At 45.0% G+C, this 23,241-nt stretch overlaps 1 protein-coding gene across 3 annotated transcripts in view; it reads right to left on the bottom strand.

Moving 5' to 3' along the window:
* EXOC3L4 (exocyst complex component 3 like 4) overlaps positions 1 to 23,241 on the bottom strand; it is a 175,588-nt gene that overhangs the window by 39,780 nt on the left and 112,567 nt on the right. For all 3 annotated transcript variants that reach the window (XM_056545841.1, XM_056545842.1, XM_056545843.1), the window contains 4 exons: positions 13,463 to 13,580; positions 12,926 to 13,054; positions 9,719 to 9,819; positions 6,346 to 6,441 (listed from right to left, as the gene is read on the bottom strand). In XM_056545841.1, the coding sequence (XP_056401816.1) occupies positions 6,346 to 6,441; positions 9,719 to 9,819; positions 12,926 to 13,054; positions 13,463 to 13,580 (444 nt within the window). The remainder of the gene's footprint in view (positions 1 to 6,345; positions 6,442 to 9,718; positions 9,820 to 12,925; positions 13,055 to 13,462; positions 13,581 to 23,241) is intronic.

Raw genomic sequence — 23,241 nt, forward strand, 5'->3', positions numbered from 1 at the left:
ACACAACACTATACACAACACTTTATACAACACCATACACAACACTATACACAACACCATACAACACTATACACACAACACCATACACAACACTGTACACAACACCATAAACAACACCATACACAACACTATACACAACACCATACACAACACTATACAACACCATACACAACACTATATACAACCCTATACACACACAACACCATAAACAACACTATACACAACACTATGCACAACACTATGACAACACTATACATAACACTATGTACACCACTATGACAACACTATACATAACACTATGTACAACACTATATACAACACTATACACAACACTATACCAAACACTATACACCACACTATATATAACACTATATACATTACTATATACAACACTGTATACAACACTATACACAACACTATATAGAGCACTATACCAAACACTATACACAACACTATACCAAACAATGTACACAGCACTATACCAAACACTCTACACAACACTGTACCAAACACTATACACAACACTATACCAAACACTATACACAACACTGTACACAACACTATACCAAACACTCTACACAACACTATACCAAACACTCTACACAACACTATACCAAACACTCTACACAACACTATACACAACACTATACCAAACACTCTACACAGCACTATACCAAACATTGTACACAGCACTATACCAAACACTATACACAACACTATACCAAACACTATACACAACACTATACCAAACATTGTACACAACACTATACCAAACACTGTACACAGCACTATACCAAACACTCTACACAACACTATACCAAACACTCTACACAACACTATACACAACACTATACCAAACACTGTACACAGCACTATACCAAACATTGTACACAGCACTATACCAAACACTGTACACAGCACTATACCAAACACTGTACACAGCACTATACCAAACACTATACACAACACTATACCAAACACTGTACACAGCACTATACCAAACACTATACACAACACTATACCAAACACTGTACACAACACTATACCAAACACTATACACAACACTATATGCAACATTATATGCAACACTATACCCAACATTGCACCAAACACTATACACAACACTATACCAAACACTATACACAACACTATACCAAACACTGTACACAACACTATACCAAACACTATACACAACACTATACCAAACACTATACACAACACTATACCAAACACTGTACACAGCACTATACCAAACACTATACACAACACTATACCAAACACTGTACACAACACTATACCAAACACTATACACAATACTATACCAAACACTATACACAACACTATATCAAACACTGTACACAACACTATACCAAACACTATACACAACACTATACCAAACACTGTACACAACACTATACCAAACACTGTACACAACACTATACCAAACACTGTACACAACACTATACCAAACACTGTACACAACACTATACCAAACACTATACACAACACTATACCAAACACTCTACACAACACTATACCAAACACTCTACACAACACTATACCAAACACTCTACACAACACTATACCAAACACTATACACAACACTATACCAAACACTCTACACAACACTATACCAAACACTCTACACAACACTATACCAAACACTGTACACAACACTATACCAAACACTGTACACAACACTATACCAAACACTATACACAACACTATACCAAACACTGTACACAACACTATACCAAACACTGTACACAACACTATACCAAACACTCTACACAACACTATACCAAACACTCTACACAACACTATACCAAACACTGTACACAGCACTATACCAAACACTATACACAACACTATACCAAACACTCTACACAACACTATACCAAACACTCTACACAACACTATACCAAACACTCTACACAACACTATACCAAACACTCTACACAACACTATACCAAACACTCTACACAACACTATACCAAACACTCTACACAACACTATACCAAACACTCTACACAACACTATACCAAACACTCTACACAACACTATACCAAACACTCTACACAACACTATACCAAACACTCTACACAACACTATACCAAACACTCTACACAACACTATACCAAACACTCTACACAACACTATACAAAACACTCTACACAACACTATACCAAACACTCTACACAACAATATACCAAACACTCTACACAACACTATACCAAACACTGTACACAACACTATACACAACACTATACCAAACACTGTACACAACACTATACCAAACACTGTACACAACACTATACCAAACACTATACACAACACTATACCAAACACTATACACAACACTATACCAAACATTGTACACAACACTATACCAAACACTGTACACAGCACTATACCAAACACTCTACACAACACTAAACCAAACACTCTACACAACACTATACACAACACTATACCAAACACTGTACACAACACTATACCAAACACTATACCAAACACTCTACACAACACTATACACAACACTATACCAAACACTGTACACAACACTATACCAAACACTGTACACAACACTATACCAAACACTGTACACAACACTATACCAAACACTGTACACAACACTATACCAAACACTGTACACAACACTATACCAAACACTGTACACAACACTATACCAAACACTGTACACAACATTATACACAACACTGTACACAACACTATACCAAACACTGTACACAACACTATACCAAACACTATACACAACACTATACCAAACACTGTACACAACACTATACCAAACACTCTACACAACACTATACCAAACACTCTACACAACACTATACCAAACACTCTACACAACACTATACCAAACACTGTACACAGCACTATACCAAACACTATACACAACACTATACCAAACACTATACACAACACTATACCAAACACTCTACACAACACTATACCAAACACTCTACACAACACTATACCAAACACTATACACAACACTATACCAAACACTCTACACAACACTATACCAAACACTCTACACAACACTATACCAAACACTCTACACAACACTATACCAAACACTATACACAACACTATACCAAACACTCTACACAACACTATACCAAACACTCTACACAACACTATACCAAACACTGTACACAACACTATACCAAACACTATACACAACACTATACCAAACACTGTACACAACACTATACCAAACACTCTACACAACACTATACCAAACACTCTACACAACACTATACCAAACACTCTACACAACACTATACCAAACACTGTACCCAACACTATACCAAACACTGTACACAACACTATACACAACACTATACCAAACACTGTACACAACACTATACCAAACACTGTACACAACACTATACCAAACACTATACACAACACTATACCAAACACTATACACAACACTATACCAAACATTGTACACAACACTATACCAAACACTGTACACAGCACTATACCAAACACTCTACACAACACTATACCAAACACTCTACACAACACTCTACACAACACTATACCAAACACTGTACACAGCACTATACCAAACATTGTACACAGCACTATACCAAACACTGTACACAACACTATACCAAACACTATACACAACACTATACCAAACACTATACACAACACTATACCAAACACTCTACACAACACTATACCAAACACTCTACACAACACTATACCAAACACTATACACAACACTATACCAAACACTGTACACAACACTATACCAAACACTGTACACAACACTATACCAAACACTCTACACAACACTATACCAAACACTCTACACAACACTATACCAAACACTCTACACAACACTATACCAAACACTCTACACAACACTATACCAAACACTCTACACAACACTATACCAAACACTCTACACAACACTATACCAAACACTGTACACAACACTATACCAAACACTGTACACAACACTATACCAAACACTGTACACAACACTATACCATACACTGTACACAACACTATACCAAACACTGTACACAACACTATACCAAACACTATACACAACACTATACCAAACACTATACACAACACTATACCAAACACTCTACACAACACTATACCAAACACTGTACACAGCACTATACCAAACACTGTACACAACACTATACCATACACTGTACACAACACTATACCAAACACTGTACACAACACTATACCAAACACTATACACAACACTATACCAAACACTATACACAAAACTATACCAAACACTATACACAACACTATACCAAACACTGTACACAACACTATACCAAACACTATACACAACACTATACCAAACACTCTACACAACACTATACCAAACACTATACACAACACTATACCAAACACTCTACACAACACTATACCAAACACTCTACACAACACTATACCAAACACTCTACACAACACTATACCAAACACTCTACACAACACTATACCAAACACTCTACACAACACTATACCAAACACTCTACACAACACTATACCAAACACTACACAACACTATACCAAACACTCTACACATCACTATACCAAACACTGTACACAGCACTATACCAAACACTCTACACAACACTATACCAAACACTCTACACAACACTATACCAAACACTATACACAACACTATACCAAACACTGTACACAACACTATACCAAACACTGTAGATTAAAGCGAACCTGTGAGCAGAGTTACTTCTATCTAGTATTTAAATCCAAGTATTTTCTAAAGAATGTATTCAATGGGAGCACTCTCCCCCCTCACCGTACACCCCCCCCCCCACAATTCCTCCCCTTCCCCTGCACCCCCCCATACACTACCTCCCCTCACCCTACACCCCCCCCCCCACATTACCTCCCCTCACCCTGCACCCCCCCCCACACTACCTCCCCTCACCCTGCACCCCCCCACACTACCTCCCCTCACCCTACACCCCCCACACTACCTCCCCTCACCCTACACCCCCCACACTACCTCCCCTCACCCTGCACCCCCCCCATACACTACCTCCCCTCACCTTACACCCCCCACACTACCTCCCCTCACCCTACACCCCCCACACTACCTCCCCTCACCCTGCACCCCCCCATACACTACCTCCCCTCACCCTACACCCCCCAAACTACCTCCCCTCACCCTACACCCCCCCCCCCACACTACCTCCCCTCACCCTGCACCCCCCCCCCCACACTACCTCCCCTCACCCTACACCCCCCCAAACTACCTCCCCTCACCCTACACCCCCTCATACAACCTAGAGACCCTAACCCTACAGACCCTCACTCTTCACCCCCTCACCCTACAGACCCTCATGTTGCACCCACTCACCCTACAGACCCTCAGCTCATAGACCCTCACCCTGCACCCCCTCACCCTACAGACCCTCATGCTGCACCCCCTCACCCTAAAGACCCTCCCCCTGCACCCCCTCACCCTACAGACCCTAACCCTGCACCCCCTCACCCTACAGACCCTCATGCTTCACCCGCTCACCCTACAGACCCTCACCCTACAGACCCTCATGCTGCACCCCATCACCCTACAGACCCTCATTCTGCTCCCCTTCGCCCCCTAATAATCTGCCATATCTCTGCCCCAGATCTGCAGTATCATTGTCCTCAGGTCTCTCCCAGGTATCCAGGTGACACGTTCCCTCGGGTGCCCGTACGATAAGCCGGAATTTTTCATAGGAAGTTCCCTACTGACATCTGCCCTTATAATACGGAGCTGAGCAAACAATAACGTCCTGCCGGAGCGTCCAGACATTTAACCCCTAAGATCCCTCATACAGGTTTATATCAGAAGTAGCCACCGGCCCCATCATGGTGAAGGGGTCCATAATCCCACCAACCACATAACAGAGCAGGATTATAACACCTGCTGCAATGAAAAACCGCTTAGTAACAAAATCCAGCTAGGTGGCGCTATCTCACTGTACAAGCATTATGCATTACTATATGGCGTGTTTTGTTACATACAGCGGCATGTGGGTTATGAGTTATTCCTTGTCACACGGCAGCTCACATCCTAGTTGGCTTGAACTTCGCCTTGGAGGCAGTGATTTCCAACCAGTGTGCCTCCAGCTGTTGCAAAACTACAATTCCCAGCATGCCCGGACAGCCGTTGGCTGTCCGGGCATTCTGGGAGTTGTAGTTTTGCCACAGCTGGAGGCACACTGGTCAGGAAACACTGTGATACAGATTCTGCGTTGTTGCCCAGGAGCTTTACGTTCCACCTATAGATCCCTGTGACATAATGGATCCGGCACTCACCTGAGTTTCGTGAAGCTATTCACGTAGATGACGGTATACTGGACAAACAAGTCGGTGAGACCGGTACTGAAATTATCCTGAAAGGCGGCCTGCAGTCTGAGGACAAGACATGGACATGTTATACAGATGAGCTGATGTGGAAGAAATATATATATATACACACAGACACACACACATATGTGGTGTCCCGGTACAGGACCTTGTCCTGTTCCTGACTTAAAGGAGTAGTCCAGTGGTGACTCAGTGGTGAACAACTTATCCCCTATCTTAAGGATAGGGGATTAGTTGCAGATCGCGGGGGGTCCGACTGCTGGGGCCCCCTGCGATCTCCTGTACGGAGCCCCGACAGCCCGCGGGAAGGGGGTGTGTCGACCTCCGCACGAAGCGGCGGCCGACACACTCCCTCAATACAACTCTATGGCAGAGCTGAAGCGCTGCCTTCAGCTCTGCCATTGAGATGTATTGAGGGGGCGTGTCGGCCGCCGCTTCGTGCGGGGGTCGACACCCGCTATCTGGCCGGAGAGCCGGGGCCCCGTACAGAGAGATCGCAGGGGGCCCCAGCGGTCGGACCCCCCGCGATCTCAAACTTATCCCCTATCCTTAGGATAGGGGATAAGTTTTTCACCACTGGACTACCCCTTTAAGTCCCCTCAGGAAGAGTCCATGCAGTCCAAAGGGCTCTCCTGCAGGGCTTCCCCCCTTACTCAGCAGTTACTGTTTCGAATAAATATGCACATAATGGGGGAGATTTATCAAAACCTGTGGAGAGGTAAAGTTGTCCAGTTGCCCATAGCAACCAATCAGATCGCTTCTTTCATTCTTAACAAGGCCTATGAAAAATGAAAGAAGTCATCTGATTGGTTGCTATGGGTAACTGGACAACTTTACCTCTCCACAGGTTTTAATAAATCTCCCCCAATATGTCTGTATATTGTTCATTGTATATAAAGGATGTACAAATGTATAGAATGTATAGGGCCTTCCTGGGTCATGTGATACAGTCATGTGATGTACCCAGAGTTCCCTGGATACAGGAACCACAGGCTTTGCAACCAATGAGCTTTAGTCCAGCCTCCCTAGTATATAAGGGGCCGTAGTCTCTAAATTCACTCTCTTCGCTCTTAGTTCCTGACTACCAAGCAAGCACAATCTCAGTGTGGTAGCTTGGGGGGGTGTAGGTTATGGGGAGTGTAGCTGTGCAGATATTAAAGGGTGCTTGTTAACCCTTGCTATTCGTGACGCCAGGGTGGGGGCTCCTCAATAAAGCTTTTCCTACTGCCACCCTTCCCAGGAACGATAGGGAGGTAGATGATACTGAGTTTAAGTAGAGAGTAATAATGGATTGTCCACAAGCGGAAAGCTTCTGTAAACAGCGTTAACTTTACTAAAGATTTTCTGTATACTTCAACAACATAACAGTCTCTTATCAATACAGCTTCCTTTGGAGATTGACAATGGTTGGGACTTTAGCTCTAAGAGTCTCTAGTATATTGCTCCGCTCCACTGGATTTAGGGGAACTAGTTGCGGTCCAGTAGTCAGGCAACATTAGCAGGAATTAGAGTAAGACTCACGATTTTTGGTTCTGCTGAGGCCGGAGGTTTTGAGGCCTAGCGTGTCTTTGAAAATTGCGCAGCACACGAGAGCAACAACCCAAGAGAGCGATAATTGGACGCAGCTCCCTTATATGGGCAGGGGCTGGACTAACACTAATTGGTCCAAACGGATGTCAATCACCTTAACAGAGATTTGTGGGTAACACGTGACCCAAGGACTTCCTAAGGTCTTGCAACATACCATAGAGGTTACTAACTTGGTCACATGACCGAAGGTCCTGCGACGCTAAAACAAGGTAAGTACTATAAATTTCTATACAATATAGCTATAATTATTAATATATACATTTATTAACATGAAAGTTAGAATTAAGGAGAGGTGACTAGGGGCTGTCCCACCTGAGGAACCCTACCTGAACGTAGTTACTCTGACTTTGGGGACCTCTACACTAGGTACTGGATGCAATACGGTACCGGGACATAGAGATGATGTGCAACATTGCATTACGCAGAAGACTTTCAAGCAAACAGCAGCTGCTGTAGTCACTCCGTCTGCTCCTCTGCCTGTGGCATTGCTCAGCACAAATCAGCACGCTGTTATCACACCTCCTTCTCCCTAAATGTCCCAATAAAAATATATATGTATATAGCAGGTAGATTGTGATGCAGCTGGAGGGGCTGGTCAGAGGTGATGACATCAGCCAGGGGGTGGGGCTAGAGCTTAGAGACAAGATGCAGCCGCTCCTACTGAGACAGCAGAGGATGATGCCTTGGCTCAGGAGAGAGAGGAGCTGGGGAGCTGCTGCGAGAACATCACACTGACAATGAGAGGGATAAACAACTTCATGTCAGGAGAGAGGAAGGAGCTGGGGAGTTCCCGAGACAACACCACATTGACAATGGAAGGTCTACACAACTTCCTGTCCAGAGAGACAACACCACACTGTCAGTCAGAGGACTACAAAACTTCCTATCAGGAGAAAGGGATGAGCTGAAAACTGCTGAGACAACACCACACTAACAATATGAGGACTATAAAACTTCCTGTTAGGAGAAAGGTAGGAGGCAGGGAGCTGCCGAGACAACACCACACTGACAATGAGAGGACTACACAATTTGCTGTTAGGAAAAAGGGAGGAGCAAGAGAGCTGCTGAGACAACAACCACACTGACAATGAGAGGACTTCACAACTTCCTGTCAGTAGAAAGGAAGCAGCTGGAAAGTTGCTGAGACAGCATCACATTGACAATGAGAAGACCACACAACTTCCTATCAGAAGAGCAATAAAGGCGGGGGAACTGCTGAGACTACACTACACTGACAATGAGTGAACTACACAACTTCCTGTCTGGAGAAAGAGAGGAAGCGGGGAGCTGCTGAGACAACATAATACTGAGTGATTCATGCAAAAGCATGCTGAAGTCAGTACATTTTGTGACAACAATATATTATAAGTAATACTCTGTATCTTGTGGTGATAGCCTTATTTTAAACACTTTTCTGATACTGGAATACCCCTTTAACCAGGGTATGGAGAACATGCCTGCGGGTCCCTCTCCCCCTTTTACCTATTAGGACAGCACGATTCTTTCCCCCATCATGGGTGCAACAAGCACAAGACTGACAGACATGAATAGCTGAAGAGAGTAGAGAATGTGACAAATACAATTCTATAATGGCCGACTATGACTGTGACTGTGGATGAGCAGCTCTGAGGCCCAAAGTGCAGCTGCAGAGGTGAGATCCTGGTGTAGACTACGTTATTAGGAATATTCTGGAACCCAATAAAGTTTTATGCCCTTGGGTGCAGTAACAAACCTTGTGGTGAACTTCCCCAGTTCCTTTATGCAGGCAATGAATGCAGAAGTCTCTAGATCTTCGGAGAGTGTCGCCGACTGTCTGACGTGAGTTCCTATCATCTACAGAAGACAAAAGACATGGACGGTGTTTGTATCTCCCCAACTGGAAGTCAGGTTATAGATGGATAAGGCCCCAGGCAAGGACCAAAGAACCCAACCCCACCCAATTGTGCAAAAAATGCAAGTGCGCAAAATTTACAGGGACATTTAGAACATTAAAGTGGGGAAGATCCAACTATGTACACCCAAATATCACCATACACTGCCAAATAACACTACTAGTGGAAAACAATTTTGTTTTTAAATCAGCTGGTGACAGAAAGTCAAACAGATTTGTAAATTACTTCAATTTAAAAATCTTAATCCTTCCAGTACTTATCAGCTGATGTATGCTCCAGAGGAAGTGGTGTAGATCTTTTTTGTCTGACCACAGTGCTCTCTGCTGACATCTCTGTCCATGTCAGGAAACTATCCATAGCAAACCTCTCCTGCTCTGGACAGTTCCTGACATGGACAGAGGTGTCAGCAGAGAGCACTGTGGACAGACAGAAAGGAAATTCAAAAAGAAAAGAATTTCCTCTGGAGCATACAGAAGCTTATAAGCACTGGAAGGATTAAGATTCACACTTCTGAATTTCCACTTACGGAATTCCACAAGCAGAAATTCTGCCGTGTGAATAGACCCTTAGTGCACTTCTCCTTTAAATCCAGCACGGCACTGAGAGGGTTAAGTGCGAATCTAGCGTCAGATATTTAAATTCCTCGACTCCACCAATTAAAAGCTCTTTGTACGCTGGCACATCCGCTATTGTGATGCCAGTATACCAGCCATTGAAATGCAAATGGAGCCGTTTCAAATCCCCCCATCTTTCGCATTGTGTCAGAAAGCCGCTGTAAACACTCCCGTCGTCCACATGAGTCACAATGTTGCGGTAAAACAATAACCGCGTGTCGTGCTTTATTCTACGAGGTGGAACAACAACATTTTTGTTCCGACTTTAACCAACAGGAACGTTAATAATGTGCAACGACCAGAGAGCAAGGACGGCCGGTAGTGTGGTTCGCGCAGATGAATGGGCCTGGCAGCGGCTCAACAGCCCAATGCCAGGCACAGGCGAGCAATTACAACCCCATCATCACTTAACTCCTTCTAGGTCCCCATATATAACTTTTTTTTATTTGCCGTGAGCTCAGTTTTTATCTGTATCTTTTTTTTTTGTGTGTATAATTATGGCCGTTTTGATTACCTTTTATTAAAGGGGTACTCCAGTGGAAAACATTTTTTGTTTTGTTCTTTTCAATCAACTGGTGCCAGAAAGTTATACAGATTTGTTAATTACTTCTATTTAAAAAATCTTAATCCTTCCATTACTTATTAGCTGCTGTATGCGCCACAGGAAGGTCTTTTCTTTTGAATTTCTTTTGTCTGAACACAGTGCTCTCTGCTGACACCTCTGTCCATTTTAGGAACTGTCCAGAGTATAAGCAAATCCCCATAGCAAACCTCTCCTGGTCTGGACAGTTCCTGACATGGACAGAGGTGTCAGCAGAGAGCACTGTGGTCAGACAGAATAAGCAATGTTCGTGTGTTTTGTTTAGTTTTTTTTTGCATTTACACAGTTGACCTTGTGTGATCAGGGATTTGATAATTTATTGGGGAAAAGAGATGTGATTTGAATTTTGATAAGGGGATTTTTTTTTTTTTTTTTTTTTAACCCCCCAGGGGCCTATTATAAGCATTCGTTTGATTGCTTATACAGATCAATATAATGCTATAAGAAGGATGTATAAATTGTTGAGTCACAGCTGACACCAAGGTCTAGCTAAGGGCCCAGGCTGGCCCAACAAACCAGTGGCACCGACAAGACCAATGGGGCCACTGCACCACCAATCACGCTTCTAAAACTCTTTAGATGTAGTGATCACTAGTGATCGTGGCATCTAAACAGCTAAATGATGGGCATCGGAGTGATCTGGTATCAGCTGCCCCATTACCTGCTCCCTTCCCTTGCCCCATAACATAAATGTATGTCATGGGTCAGAAAGGGGTTAAAAGGATGTATCGTCACAAAATAATTAATGTTAATATCCATTAAAAATATATTACTGAAACGTTTCAGTTATTTACTGGTCACACTTATAAATCACACACTATGGGGGAGAATTATCAAAACCTGTTTTGCCCATAGCAACCAATCAGATCGCTTCTTTCATTTCTCAGAGGCCTCTTCAGAAAGGAAAGAAGTGATCTGATTGGTTGCTATGGGCAACTCAGCAACTTTTCCTCTAGGCAGGTTTTGATAAATCTCCCCCTAATATGCTGATATTTTCTGTTTCCTGCAGCTCACTTGTCAGATTTGCTGTGTGGACTAGGACAATTTGTACAGAGTCATCTCATCATGATTAAAGGGGTACTACTGTGGAAAATTTATTTATTTATTTATTTTTTATCAACAGATTTGTAAATTATTTCTATTAAAAAATCTTCCAGTACTTTTTAGGGGCTGTATACTACAGAGGAAATGTTTTAATTTTTGGATTTCTCTTCTGTCACAACCACAGTGCTCTCTGCTGACCTCTGCTGTCCCTTTTAGGAACTGTCCAGAGCAGGAGAAAATCACCATAGAAAATAAATGCTGCACTGGGCAGTTCCTAAAATCCAGAGAGCACTGTGGTCGTGACAGAAGAGAAATCCAAAAATTAAAGCATTTCCTCTGTAGTATACAGCCCCTAAAAAGTACTGGAAGGATTAACAGTCAGCAGAGTCATCTCATTATCATTAGAGGGAGGGGTCAGCAGAGTCATCTCATTATCATTAGAGGGAGGGGTCAGCAGAGTCATCTCATTATCATTAGAGGGAGGGGTCAGCAGTTATCTCATTATCATTAGAGGGTGGGGTCAGCAGAGTCATATCATTATCATTAGAGGGAGGGGCCAGCAGTCATCTCATTATCAATAGAGGGAGGGGTCAGCAGAGTCATCTCATTATCATTAGAGGGAGGGGCCAGCAGTCATCTCATTATCATTAGAGGGTGGGGTCAGCAGTCATATCATTATCAATAGAGGGAGGGGTCAGCAGAGTAATCTCATTATCATTAGAGGGAGGGGTCAGCAGAGTAAACTCATTATCATTCGAGGGAGGGTGGCCACAGCCCAGCACACTTACCTCCTCGATGTCTGTGTAGATGGGTAGGTGGCAGCTGTCTCCCCGTACCAGTTCTTCCACCTCTTCTCCATTCTCCCAGTTCCTCTTCTCCATTTCCAGTATATTGTTCAGATACTTCCTAATTGTTTCCTAGAAGGACAAAATTCCGGATAAGAATAATGGGGCTGCTATGGTTTCTGCATAGGCCTCTATATGCCTTTTATTAAGGCAGATGATTGTTCAAAAACAGTGGTCTCCAATCTGTGGACCTCCAGGTGATGCAAAACTACAACTCCCAGCATGCCAGGCATGCTGAGAGTTGTAGTTTTGCAACATCTGGAGGGCCACAGTATGGAAAAAATGGCTCTATAAAATGCTATTGCAACTCAGCACTGGTGAAGTAAATAGGGCTACATTGCAATTCCACAATTCCTCATACAACCTGTGTTTTTTTTTGTTTTTTTTTTGGGGGGGGGGGGGGGGGTAAAGCAGCCACAGTTTTGTAAATCCCATTAAGTTACTGATACAATAAAGACAGTATTATTATGAACGTGTTACCTGCAAAGCACGATTATAATCTTTTTTGAGGTTTTCAAGACATTCTCCTTCTAGCAAGGCTTGGAGACTCAAAGGGTTAATCTCTGCTTGAAGTTCAGGATGACCCATAAAGTCGTCTCTGCAAGAGTTAAATAGATTAAATGAGTCCTTGTGGCAGTCGGCCAGGGTGGCTTGTTTCAGGAGGCAAGTGTGGTGACCCAGTACAGAATTAAGTGTTCTTCTGTACTCCTGCCCATCCTGTGTGGCAGATGCTGCTTCAATGTCCGTCTTGGGCCCATTCTCCTCAGGACTTTATGTAATTCCCAGTATAATGCAATGTTATCTAATGGTTAATGTATGAGTATTTTCTATGCACTTGTTACTTTAAGAATCCTGTTGCTATGGACCTTGTTGTTAGGGGAGTATGCAGAGGTGAACCAGGTGACTTTCTGGCCAATGGGATCTCTCTAAATTCCTCCCATATATAGTGAGGTCAGAGTTCAGCTCTCTCTCTTAGTGTTCTGCTGTGGTACAGTTTAGTGAAGTGTGAGGTGATTCTGAAGGAGGCCTGAGGCCTAGTCCCGTAACCACGCATCTACTACCAGTTAACCCCACTACCCAAGTGAAAGCCTTGCGGCAAGCCTTACAGTCCGGGGATATATTCAAGTCAAGTAGTCCAAGTAACTAAACTAAGTCCAAGTAACTAAAATATAGCGTGGGCTGCATACAAGTCAAGTCAGTCATATACAGCACAATCAACTATAAGTCCCAGCAAGCTGATAAGCTTCCCAAAGTTCACTCTGCATCTCCTTCACGCTAATCTGAGCTATGACGGATTGTACCATCTTTCCAACCTCAGTAAAGCAGGTCAGTTATCCGTACCCTTGCGTCCGAGTAATTATTTTCCCTGTGCCTGGAACAGGAGAAGCTGGTCTACCTCGGGTGGTGTATAGGTTAACCATGCCCTGGCATCACAAAACGGTTAATTACACATTACCCTCACCTGACTCCACACGAGTGCCTAGGGTGGCATGTTTTAGGAGGCCAGTGCCTAGGGTGGTGTGTTTCATGAGGCCAGTGCCTAGGGGGGCACGTTTCAGGAAGCGGCAAGCCTCTCTTGTACAGATTTTGAATTGGGCCTAAGAATTATAGGACCCACATGTGTTGTCACCATGGGAGTTACTATCGCTGCTATGGAACCAAAACATTAATGGGGACCCACCTGGGTGGACGAACATTGTAAGTTTTTGAAGAGGATGTCAAGTTGGTGGCTCTCTGTTCTATGGCGCTACTTTTCATACTTTCAATTGTGGTTTCAGTTTCATATCATTGGGGGGTGGGGTCCATTCCACTTTATTATGGGGCCTTATGAATTTTATTTGCACCCCTGGTTGTCGCCAGGAGTCCTGAGATCGGGGAGTTGCATTAGCTGTAGAGCAGTGGTCTCCAAACTGTGGACCTCCAGATGTTGCAAAACTACAATTCCCAGCATGCTAGGACAGCCAAGACTTGACATAAGAGGGCAATTCAAGAATTTATAACCTATGATTCTCTAGCATGGTGAGAGTTGTAGTCTTATAGCACCAGAAATTTAAAGGGGTACTACGCTGAAAAACATCTTATCCCATATCCAAAGGATATGGAATAAGATGTCTGATCGCAGGGGTCCCTCCACTGGGGACCCCCGCGATCTCTGGTGCAGCACTCTTGTCGTCCGTGCACAGAGCAAACGCTGCACTGTGCCGGATGACTGGCGACTACAGCCTCCACGCCCCTCCATTCATGTCTATAGGAGGAGGTGTGACGGCAATGTACTAGCAGACACGTCCCCTCCCATAGACATGAATGGAGGGGGCGTGGTGTGACGTCACAAACGCAGAAGTGTTACGCCTAGCGCTCCGGGTCCCCGCTCCTCCCCGGAGCGCTCACGGCGTCTCTTTCCCTGCAGCTCCCCGGTCAGTCCCGCTGACCGGGAGCGCTGCTCTGTCATGGCCGTTGGGGATGCGATTCGCACAGCGGGACGCGCCCGCTCGCGAATCGCATCCCAGGTCACTTACCCGTTCCCGTCCCCTGCTGTCATGTGCTGGCGCGCGCGGCTCCGCTCTCTAGGGCGCGCGCGCGCCAGCTCCCTGAGACTTAAAGGGCCAGTGCACCAATGATTGGTGCCTGGCCCAATTAGCTTAATTGGTTCCCACCTGTTCCCTGGCTATATCTAGTCTCCTCCCTTGCACTCCCTTGCCGGATCTTGTTGCCTTAGTGCCAGTGAAAGCGTATTGTGTGTTTTATAGCCTGTGTACCAGTACCTTTGCTATCTCCCCTGACTACGAACCTTGCCGCCTGCCCCCGACCTTCTGCTACGTCCGACCTTGCTACTGCCTACTCCCTTGTACCTCGCCTTTCTTCAGTATCTTCAGCAGCCAGAGAGGTGAGCCGTTGCTAGTGGATACGACCTGGTCACTACCGCCGCAGCAAGACCATCCCGCTTTGCGGCGGGCTCTGGTGAATACCTGTAGTGGCTTAGAACCGGTCCACTAGCGCGGTCCTCGCCTATCCCTCTCTGGCACAGAGGATCCACCTCCTGCCAGCCGGCATCGTGACAGTAGATCCGGCCATGGATCCCGCTGAGGTTCCCCTGCCAGTTGCCTCTGATATCACCACGGTGGTCGCCCAGCAAGCCCGACAGATCGCCCATCTAACCCACCAGATGTCAGAAATGTCCACCATTGTGCACCAACTTCAGTCGCAACTTCATCAGCAATCATCTCCTCCGCCAGCTCCTGCACCCCTTCCGCAGCGAGTGGCCACTCCTAGCCTCCGCCTGTCTTTGCCGGACAAATTTAATGGGGACTCTAAGTTTTGCCGTGGCTTCCTTTCGCAATGTTCTCTGCACTTGGAGATGATGTCGGACCTGTTTCCTACTGAAAGGTCTAAGGTGGCTTTCGTAGTCAGCCTTCTGTCTGGAAAAGCCCTGTCATGGGCCACACCGCTCTGGGACCGCAATGACCCCGTCACTGCCTCTGTTCACTCCTTCTTCTCGGAAATTCGAAGTGTCTTTGAGGAACCTGCCCGAGCCTCTTCTGCTGAGACTGCCCTGCTGAACCTGGTCCAGGGTAATTCCTCCGTTGGCGAGTACGCCATACAATTCCGTACTCTTGCTTCTGAACTATCCTGGAATAATGAGGCTCTCTGCGCGACCTTTAAAAAAGGCCTATCCAGCAACATTAAAGATGTTCTGGCCGCACGAGAGACTCCTGCTAGCCTGCATGAACTCATTCATCTAGCCACTCGCATTGACATGCGTTTTTCTGAGAGGCATCAAGAGCTCCGCCAGGAAAAAGACTTAGATCTCTGGCCACCTCTCCCACAGTCTCCACTGCAATCTGCGCCTAGGCCTCCCGCCGAGGAGGCCATGCAAGTGGATCGGTCTCGCCTGACCCTGGAAGAGAGGAATCGCCGTAAGGAAGAGAATCTTTGTCTGTACTGTGCCAGTACTGAACATTTTCTGGTGGATTGCCCAATCCGTCCTCCACGTCTGGGAAACGCACGCTCGCACTCAGCTCTCGTGGGTGTGGCGTCTCTTGATGCCAAGTCGGCTTCTCCACGTCTCACGGTACCTGTTCGGATTTCCACTTCAGCCAGCTCTCCCCTCTCAGCCGTGGCCTGCCTGGACTCTGGAGCTTCTGGGAATTTTATTCGGGACTCCTTTGTGAATAAATTCCGTATTCCGGTGACCCGTCTTGTCAAGCCACTCCACATTTCCGCGGTCAACGGAGCCAGGTTGGACTGTACCATACGTTTCCGCACGGAGCCCCTTCTTATGAGCATCGGATCTCACCACGAGAGGATTGAACTTTTGGTCCTCCCCAATTGCACCTCGGAAATTCTCCTTGGACTTCCCTGGCTTCAACTTCATTCCCCAACCCTGGATTGGTCCACTGGGGAGATCAAGAGTTGGGGGTCCTCTTGTTCCAAGAACTGTCTAAAACCGGTTCCCAGTAACCCTTGCCGTAACTCTGTGGTTCCTCCTGTATCTGGTCCCCCTAAGGTCATTAAGGACTCTGCCTGCCACAGGAAATGCCCCTCCCCCCCTCCCAGTTCCATCAGGCAAGCTTCTGTGTCCCCTCATGGCCCTCGTCCTGGTGTCACACTGCCCCGTGCCAGGTCCCGCCCTCTGCCCTCTCTCCCCATTCCTACTCCTGCGGTTCTGCCTGCCGTTGAGGAATCCCTCCATCCTTTCCCGGTGTCCTCATCCCAGGGGAGGCAGTTACCCGATAAAGAGAAGGGGAGACCTAAGGGGGGGGGTACTGTTACGCCTAGCGCTCCGGGTCCCCGCTCCTCCCCGGAGCGCTCACGGCGTCTCTTTCCCTGCAGCTCCCCGGTCAGTCCCGCTGACCGGGAGCGCTGCTCTGTCATGGCCGTTGGGGATGCGATTCGCACAGCGGGACGCGCCCGCTCGCGAATCGCATCCCAGGTCACTTACCCGTTCCCGTCCCCTGCTGTCATGTGCTGGCGCGCGCGGCTCCGCTCTCTAGGGCGCGCGCGCGCCAGCTCCCTGAGACTTAAAGGGCCAGTGCACCAATGATTGGTGCCTGGCCCAATTAGCTTAATTGGTTCCCACCTGTTCCCTGGCTATATCTAGTCTCCTCCCTTGCACTCCCTTGCCGGATCTTGTTGCCTTAGTGCCAGTGAAAGCGTATTGTGTGTTTTATAGCCTGTGTACCAGTACCTTTGCTATCTCCCCTGACTACGAACCTTGCCGCCTGCCCCCGACCTTCTGCTACGTCCGACCTTGCTACTGCCTACTCCCTTGTACCTCGCCTTTCTTCAGTATCTTCAGCAGCCAGAGAGGTGAGCCGTTGCTAGTGGATACGACCTGGTCACTACCGCCGCAGCAAGACCATCCCGCTTTGCGGCGGGCTCTGGTGAATACCTGTAGTGGCTTAGAACCGGTCCACTAGCGCGGTCCTCGCCTATCCCTCTCTGGCACAGAGGATCCACCTCCTGCCAGCCGGCATCGTGACAAGAAGTTCCAAGCTTCCATGTTACAGCCGCCGCCGCTGTAATACCACTGTGGAGTCCCGGAACAGGACTTAGTCCTGTTCCTCTGTCTAAAGTCCCCTCAGCCAGAGCCCCTCCTTGACAACAGGGCTCTCCTTTAGGACTAACCCCTAGGTGCCTCATATCAATGGTATTTAATGTATAAATACGTATATTTAATATGTTACATAGGAATACCTCTGTATAGGACCTTAGAGGTCACGTGCCTCAAATTAATTTTTATTATGGTTTAAGGACCTTTGGATCATGTGATACCCAGAGTTCACTGGGTCAGGACTGACAGGTTCTCCTGACCAATGAGCTTTGTCCCACCCCCTTAATATATAAGGGCTGCAGCCACTAAATTCTCTCTCTTGAGACCTGTACATGAAAGCAAGCACATCTAATCATTTCATCAGCATCAATTCAAGCTAGGCCTGAAGCCTAATACCCAGCAGCCACAAAACCGCTCAAGCTCAATCTACTGAATCCTGTGTGACTACTACAAATCCAATTCTTCTAAAAAATAGCAGCACAGTGGCTAGCACCAAAGCTCATTGATCCCGGAGTCCCAGCAAACCTGTGAGGAACCTGTACCACGGTTCTCTCTCTCGCAAAGACTGTTATGTTCCATTGCATAAAATATGCAGTAAAGTTACTTCAAGTTTACTTCATAAAATCTGCAGTGGACATTCCCTTATTTCTCCCTGACGTTTGTGTGACGGTTGGCAGTAGGATTACTACATTGAGGAAACCCCACCCTGGCATCACGACAATTAAGGGTTAACACTAGAGATGAGCGAACTTACAGTACATTCAATTCGTCACGAACTTCTCGGCTCGGCAGTTGATGTCTTATCCTGCATAAATTAGTTCAGCTTTCAGGTGCTCCGCTGGGCTGGAAAAGGTGGATACAGTCCTAGGAAAGAGTCTCCTAGGACTGTATCCACCTTTTCCAGCCCACGGGAGCACCTGAAAGCTGAACTAATTTATGCAGGATAAAGTCCTCAACTGCCGAGCCGAGAAGTTCGTGACGAATGGAATTTACTGTAAGTTCGCTCATCTCTAGTTAACACCAATATACCGTACACTATCACCAGCACCACACCACACATAACCTAATGACAGAGGGGGTGGAGCTGTTTTTTTTTCCGAAGAAACTAGCTCTGTATCACTATTCCTGAATAAGAGGGGGAATGGCTCTTTAAGAAATTCTTTTAGGAAAGTTTTCTCGGTGGAATCTCAGAAGCGACAGGGTCTCCTCTCTTTAAGCAAATTGATTATTTTATTTTATTATTATAATTTTTTTTTTTTTTTTTTTTACGTGGAGCGTATTATCCTCTCGAGATATCAGAGATTGCCAGAGATGGAAGCAGATCTGTTGCCATGGCGACCGTTCGGGGTTAACCGTTACGTTTTTGTTTTTTTTCCTCTTAGAAGTACACTTAACCAATACCGGAAGTGCGCTCTCAAGGTCCCCCCACTATCCCCCCCCCCCCCCCCCCCCGATACAGCACCACGCTGATAAATGTACTCTCCTCCTGGCGGTAGGTGATAAACGCTGAATGCCCTCAGGGTTCTGATTACAGGTGTGGAGGAAGGCACTTAACGCAGCGTGTCGTTACAGTGTGTTACCGAATACCGCCACAATGAGTATGATGCCTGCATGTTATACGTTTCTTCAAGAAATTTACAATCATATCCATCTCCAGCTGATGCGAAACTACAACTCCCAGCATGCCCGGACAGCCTTCGGCTGTCCGGGCATGCTGGGAGTTGTAGTTTCGCAACAGCTGGACAGCCCCAGGTTGGAGACCACTGCTTTTGTTATATTTCAAATTGTGCCGCAGCATCTAACATACAAAAGAAAGCTATTTTTTTTTGTAGTCTTGATTAAAAATAGTCTTGATTAAAAAATAAATAAATAAAAAACATCTCCATGGTAACAGACTACAAACGCCTATGTAGTCTGATCCTGATCGTCTTCCTACTACGATCCGTAAAGAAAGGGCAGAGGGAGTGGAGTAAGGTATGACTGTAGTCTGTAACCATTGGGGGGGGGATGCATAGACCTGCATGAGAGATGTGTACGGGAAACGGAAGGAGATTTCATATCCCAACACCCTCTATTGCAGTGGTCTTCAACCCGTGGCCCTCCAGCTGTTGCCAAACTACAACTCCCAGCATGCCCCAACAGCTATTGGCAAAGAGCGTAGAGTAACATTCGATTGTAGGACAGTGTTTTTCCAACCAGGTTGCCTCCAGCTGTTGCAAAACTACAACTCCCAGCATGCCCGGACAGCCGAAGGCTCCGTAGGTGGAAAAATAAAAAAGTTATAGGCGGTCAGAACATGGCATTAAAGGGGTATTCCATGAAAAAAAAAAAAAAAGTCATATCAACTGGCTCCAGAAAGTTAAACAGATTTGTAAATTACTTCTATCAAAAAATCTTAATCCTTCCAGTACTTATCAGCTGCTGAAGTTAAGTTGTTCTTTTCTGTCGGACCACAGTGCTCTCTGCTGACACCTCTGTCTGTCTCAGGAACTGTCTAGAGTAGCAACAAATCCCCATAGCAAACCTCTTCTACTCTGAACAGTTCCTGAAAACTTTTTTTTTTTTTTTTTCATCAACTGGTGCCAGAAAGTTAAAAGGGTATTCCAGGCAAAACCTTTTTATTTATATATATATATATATATATATATATATATATATATATATATATATCAACTGGCTCCGGAAAGTTAAACAGATTTGTAAATTACTTCTATTAAAAAATCTTAATCCTTCCAATAGTTATTAGCTTCTGAAGTTTTCTGTCTAACTGCTCAATGATGATGTCACGTCCCGGGAGCTGTGCATGATGGGAGAATATCCCCATAGGAACTGCACAGCTCCCGGGATGTGAGTCATCAGAGAGCAGTTAGACAGAAAACAACAACTCAACTTCAGAAGCTAATAACTATTGGAAGGATTAAGATTTTTTAATAGAAGTAATTTGCAAATCTGTTTAACTTTCCGGAGCCAGTTGATATATAAAAAACATTTTTTGGCCTGGAATACCCCTTTAAACAGATTTGTAAATTACTCCTATTAAAAAATCTTAATCCTTCCAGTACTTATTAGCTGCTGAATACTACAAAGGAAATTATTTTCTTTTTGGAACACAGAGCTCTCTGCTGGCATCACGAGCACAGTGCTCCTATGCTGACATCTCTGTCCATTTTAAGAACTGTCCAGAGTAGGAGATAATCCCCATAGAAAACATATGCTGCTGTGGACAGTTCCTAAAATGGACAGAGATTTCAGCAGAGAGCACTGTGCTCATGATGTCAGCACAGAGCTCTGTGTTACAAAAAGAAAATAATTTCCTCTGTAGTATTCAGCAGCTAATAAGTAGTGTTGCTCGCGAATATTCGCAATTCAAATTTTATTCACGAATATCGCATATTCGCGAATATTCGCGAATATAGCGCTATATATTCGTAATTACGAATATTCATGTTTTTTTTTGTTGTTTTTTTTTTCACAGTACACATCACAGTGTTCTCCCCTCTCTGCTTCCAGGTTGTGTGGTGTAAAGAAGGCTCTAATACTACTGTGTAAGACTGGTGTGCGCATTTTCGCATATGCGAAAATGTGTATATGCTAATCTTCGCATATGCGAACATTTGCATATACACATTTTCGCATATACGAATTTTCGCTTGTGTTAATTTTTGTATATATAAATTTTCACATATGTAAATTTTTCGCACACGCGAAAATGCGCATATGCGAAAATAAAGCGAGAATATTACGAATATGCGAATATTCCCGAATATGACGAATATTCGTCCATATATTCGCGAATATTCGCGAATTCGAATATGGCCTATGCCGCTCAACACTACTAATAAGTACTGGAGGGATTAAGATTTTTTTATAGAAGTAATTAGAGATGAGCGAACTTACAGTAAATTCGATTCGTCACGAACTTCTCGGCTCGGCAGTTGATGTTTTTTCCTGCATAAATTAGTTCAGCTTTCCGGTGCTCCGGTGGGCTGGAAAAGGTGGATACAGTCCTAGGAGACTCTTTCCTAGGACTGTATCCACCTTTTCCAGCCCACCGGAGCACCTGAAGACTGAACTAATTTACGCAGGAAAAGGCATCAACTGCCAAGCCGAGAAGTTCGCGACGAATCGAATTTACTGTAAGTTCGCTCATCTCTAGAAGTAATTTACAAATCTGTTTAACTTTCTGGCACCAGTTGATTTCAATGGAAAAAAAAATAGTTTTCCACCGGAGTACCCCTTTAATGGACCATTATATAGGGGTTTGTATGTTTATTCATACAAATTCCTGACTTTCTGTGACCTAGTATGATTCTCTATTGTCCATACTGGTATTGTGAGAGTGTAGATAATATTGCATTACGTTATACGCGGCCTCCGCCGGCTGACAATGGTGGGTGACACGGCGACCCTGACACCGCGCACAAACTGGTAACCGGGTAGAAAACAAGTTAAGTGTCGAGGAAAATTGCTTTTCTTTGTAAAACACGAGGCGCCTCGGCTGAACAATTAGTCACAGTGCGTAGGATTAGCCGCGTTACACAACCTTCGTGTTATTTGTTGATACGGTGGCGAAAAAAAGAGAAATTAATGCAGAAAAAATAAATATATCTGGAATTAGCATTGGCCCTGTTCACACCTGGCAATAGGATCTGGGTAAAAGGGAAGGGAAGGAGTGATACAATTTGAGAATTTGCTACTCTAACATTCC

Source organism: Hyla sarda, chromosome 11, assembly GCF_029499605.1.
Source record: "Hyla sarda isolate aHylSar1 chromosome 11, aHylSar1.hap1, whole genome shotgun sequence".
Taxonomy (NCBI): domain Eukaryota; kingdom Metazoa; phylum Chordata; class Amphibia; order Anura; family Hylidae; genus Hyla; species Hyla sarda.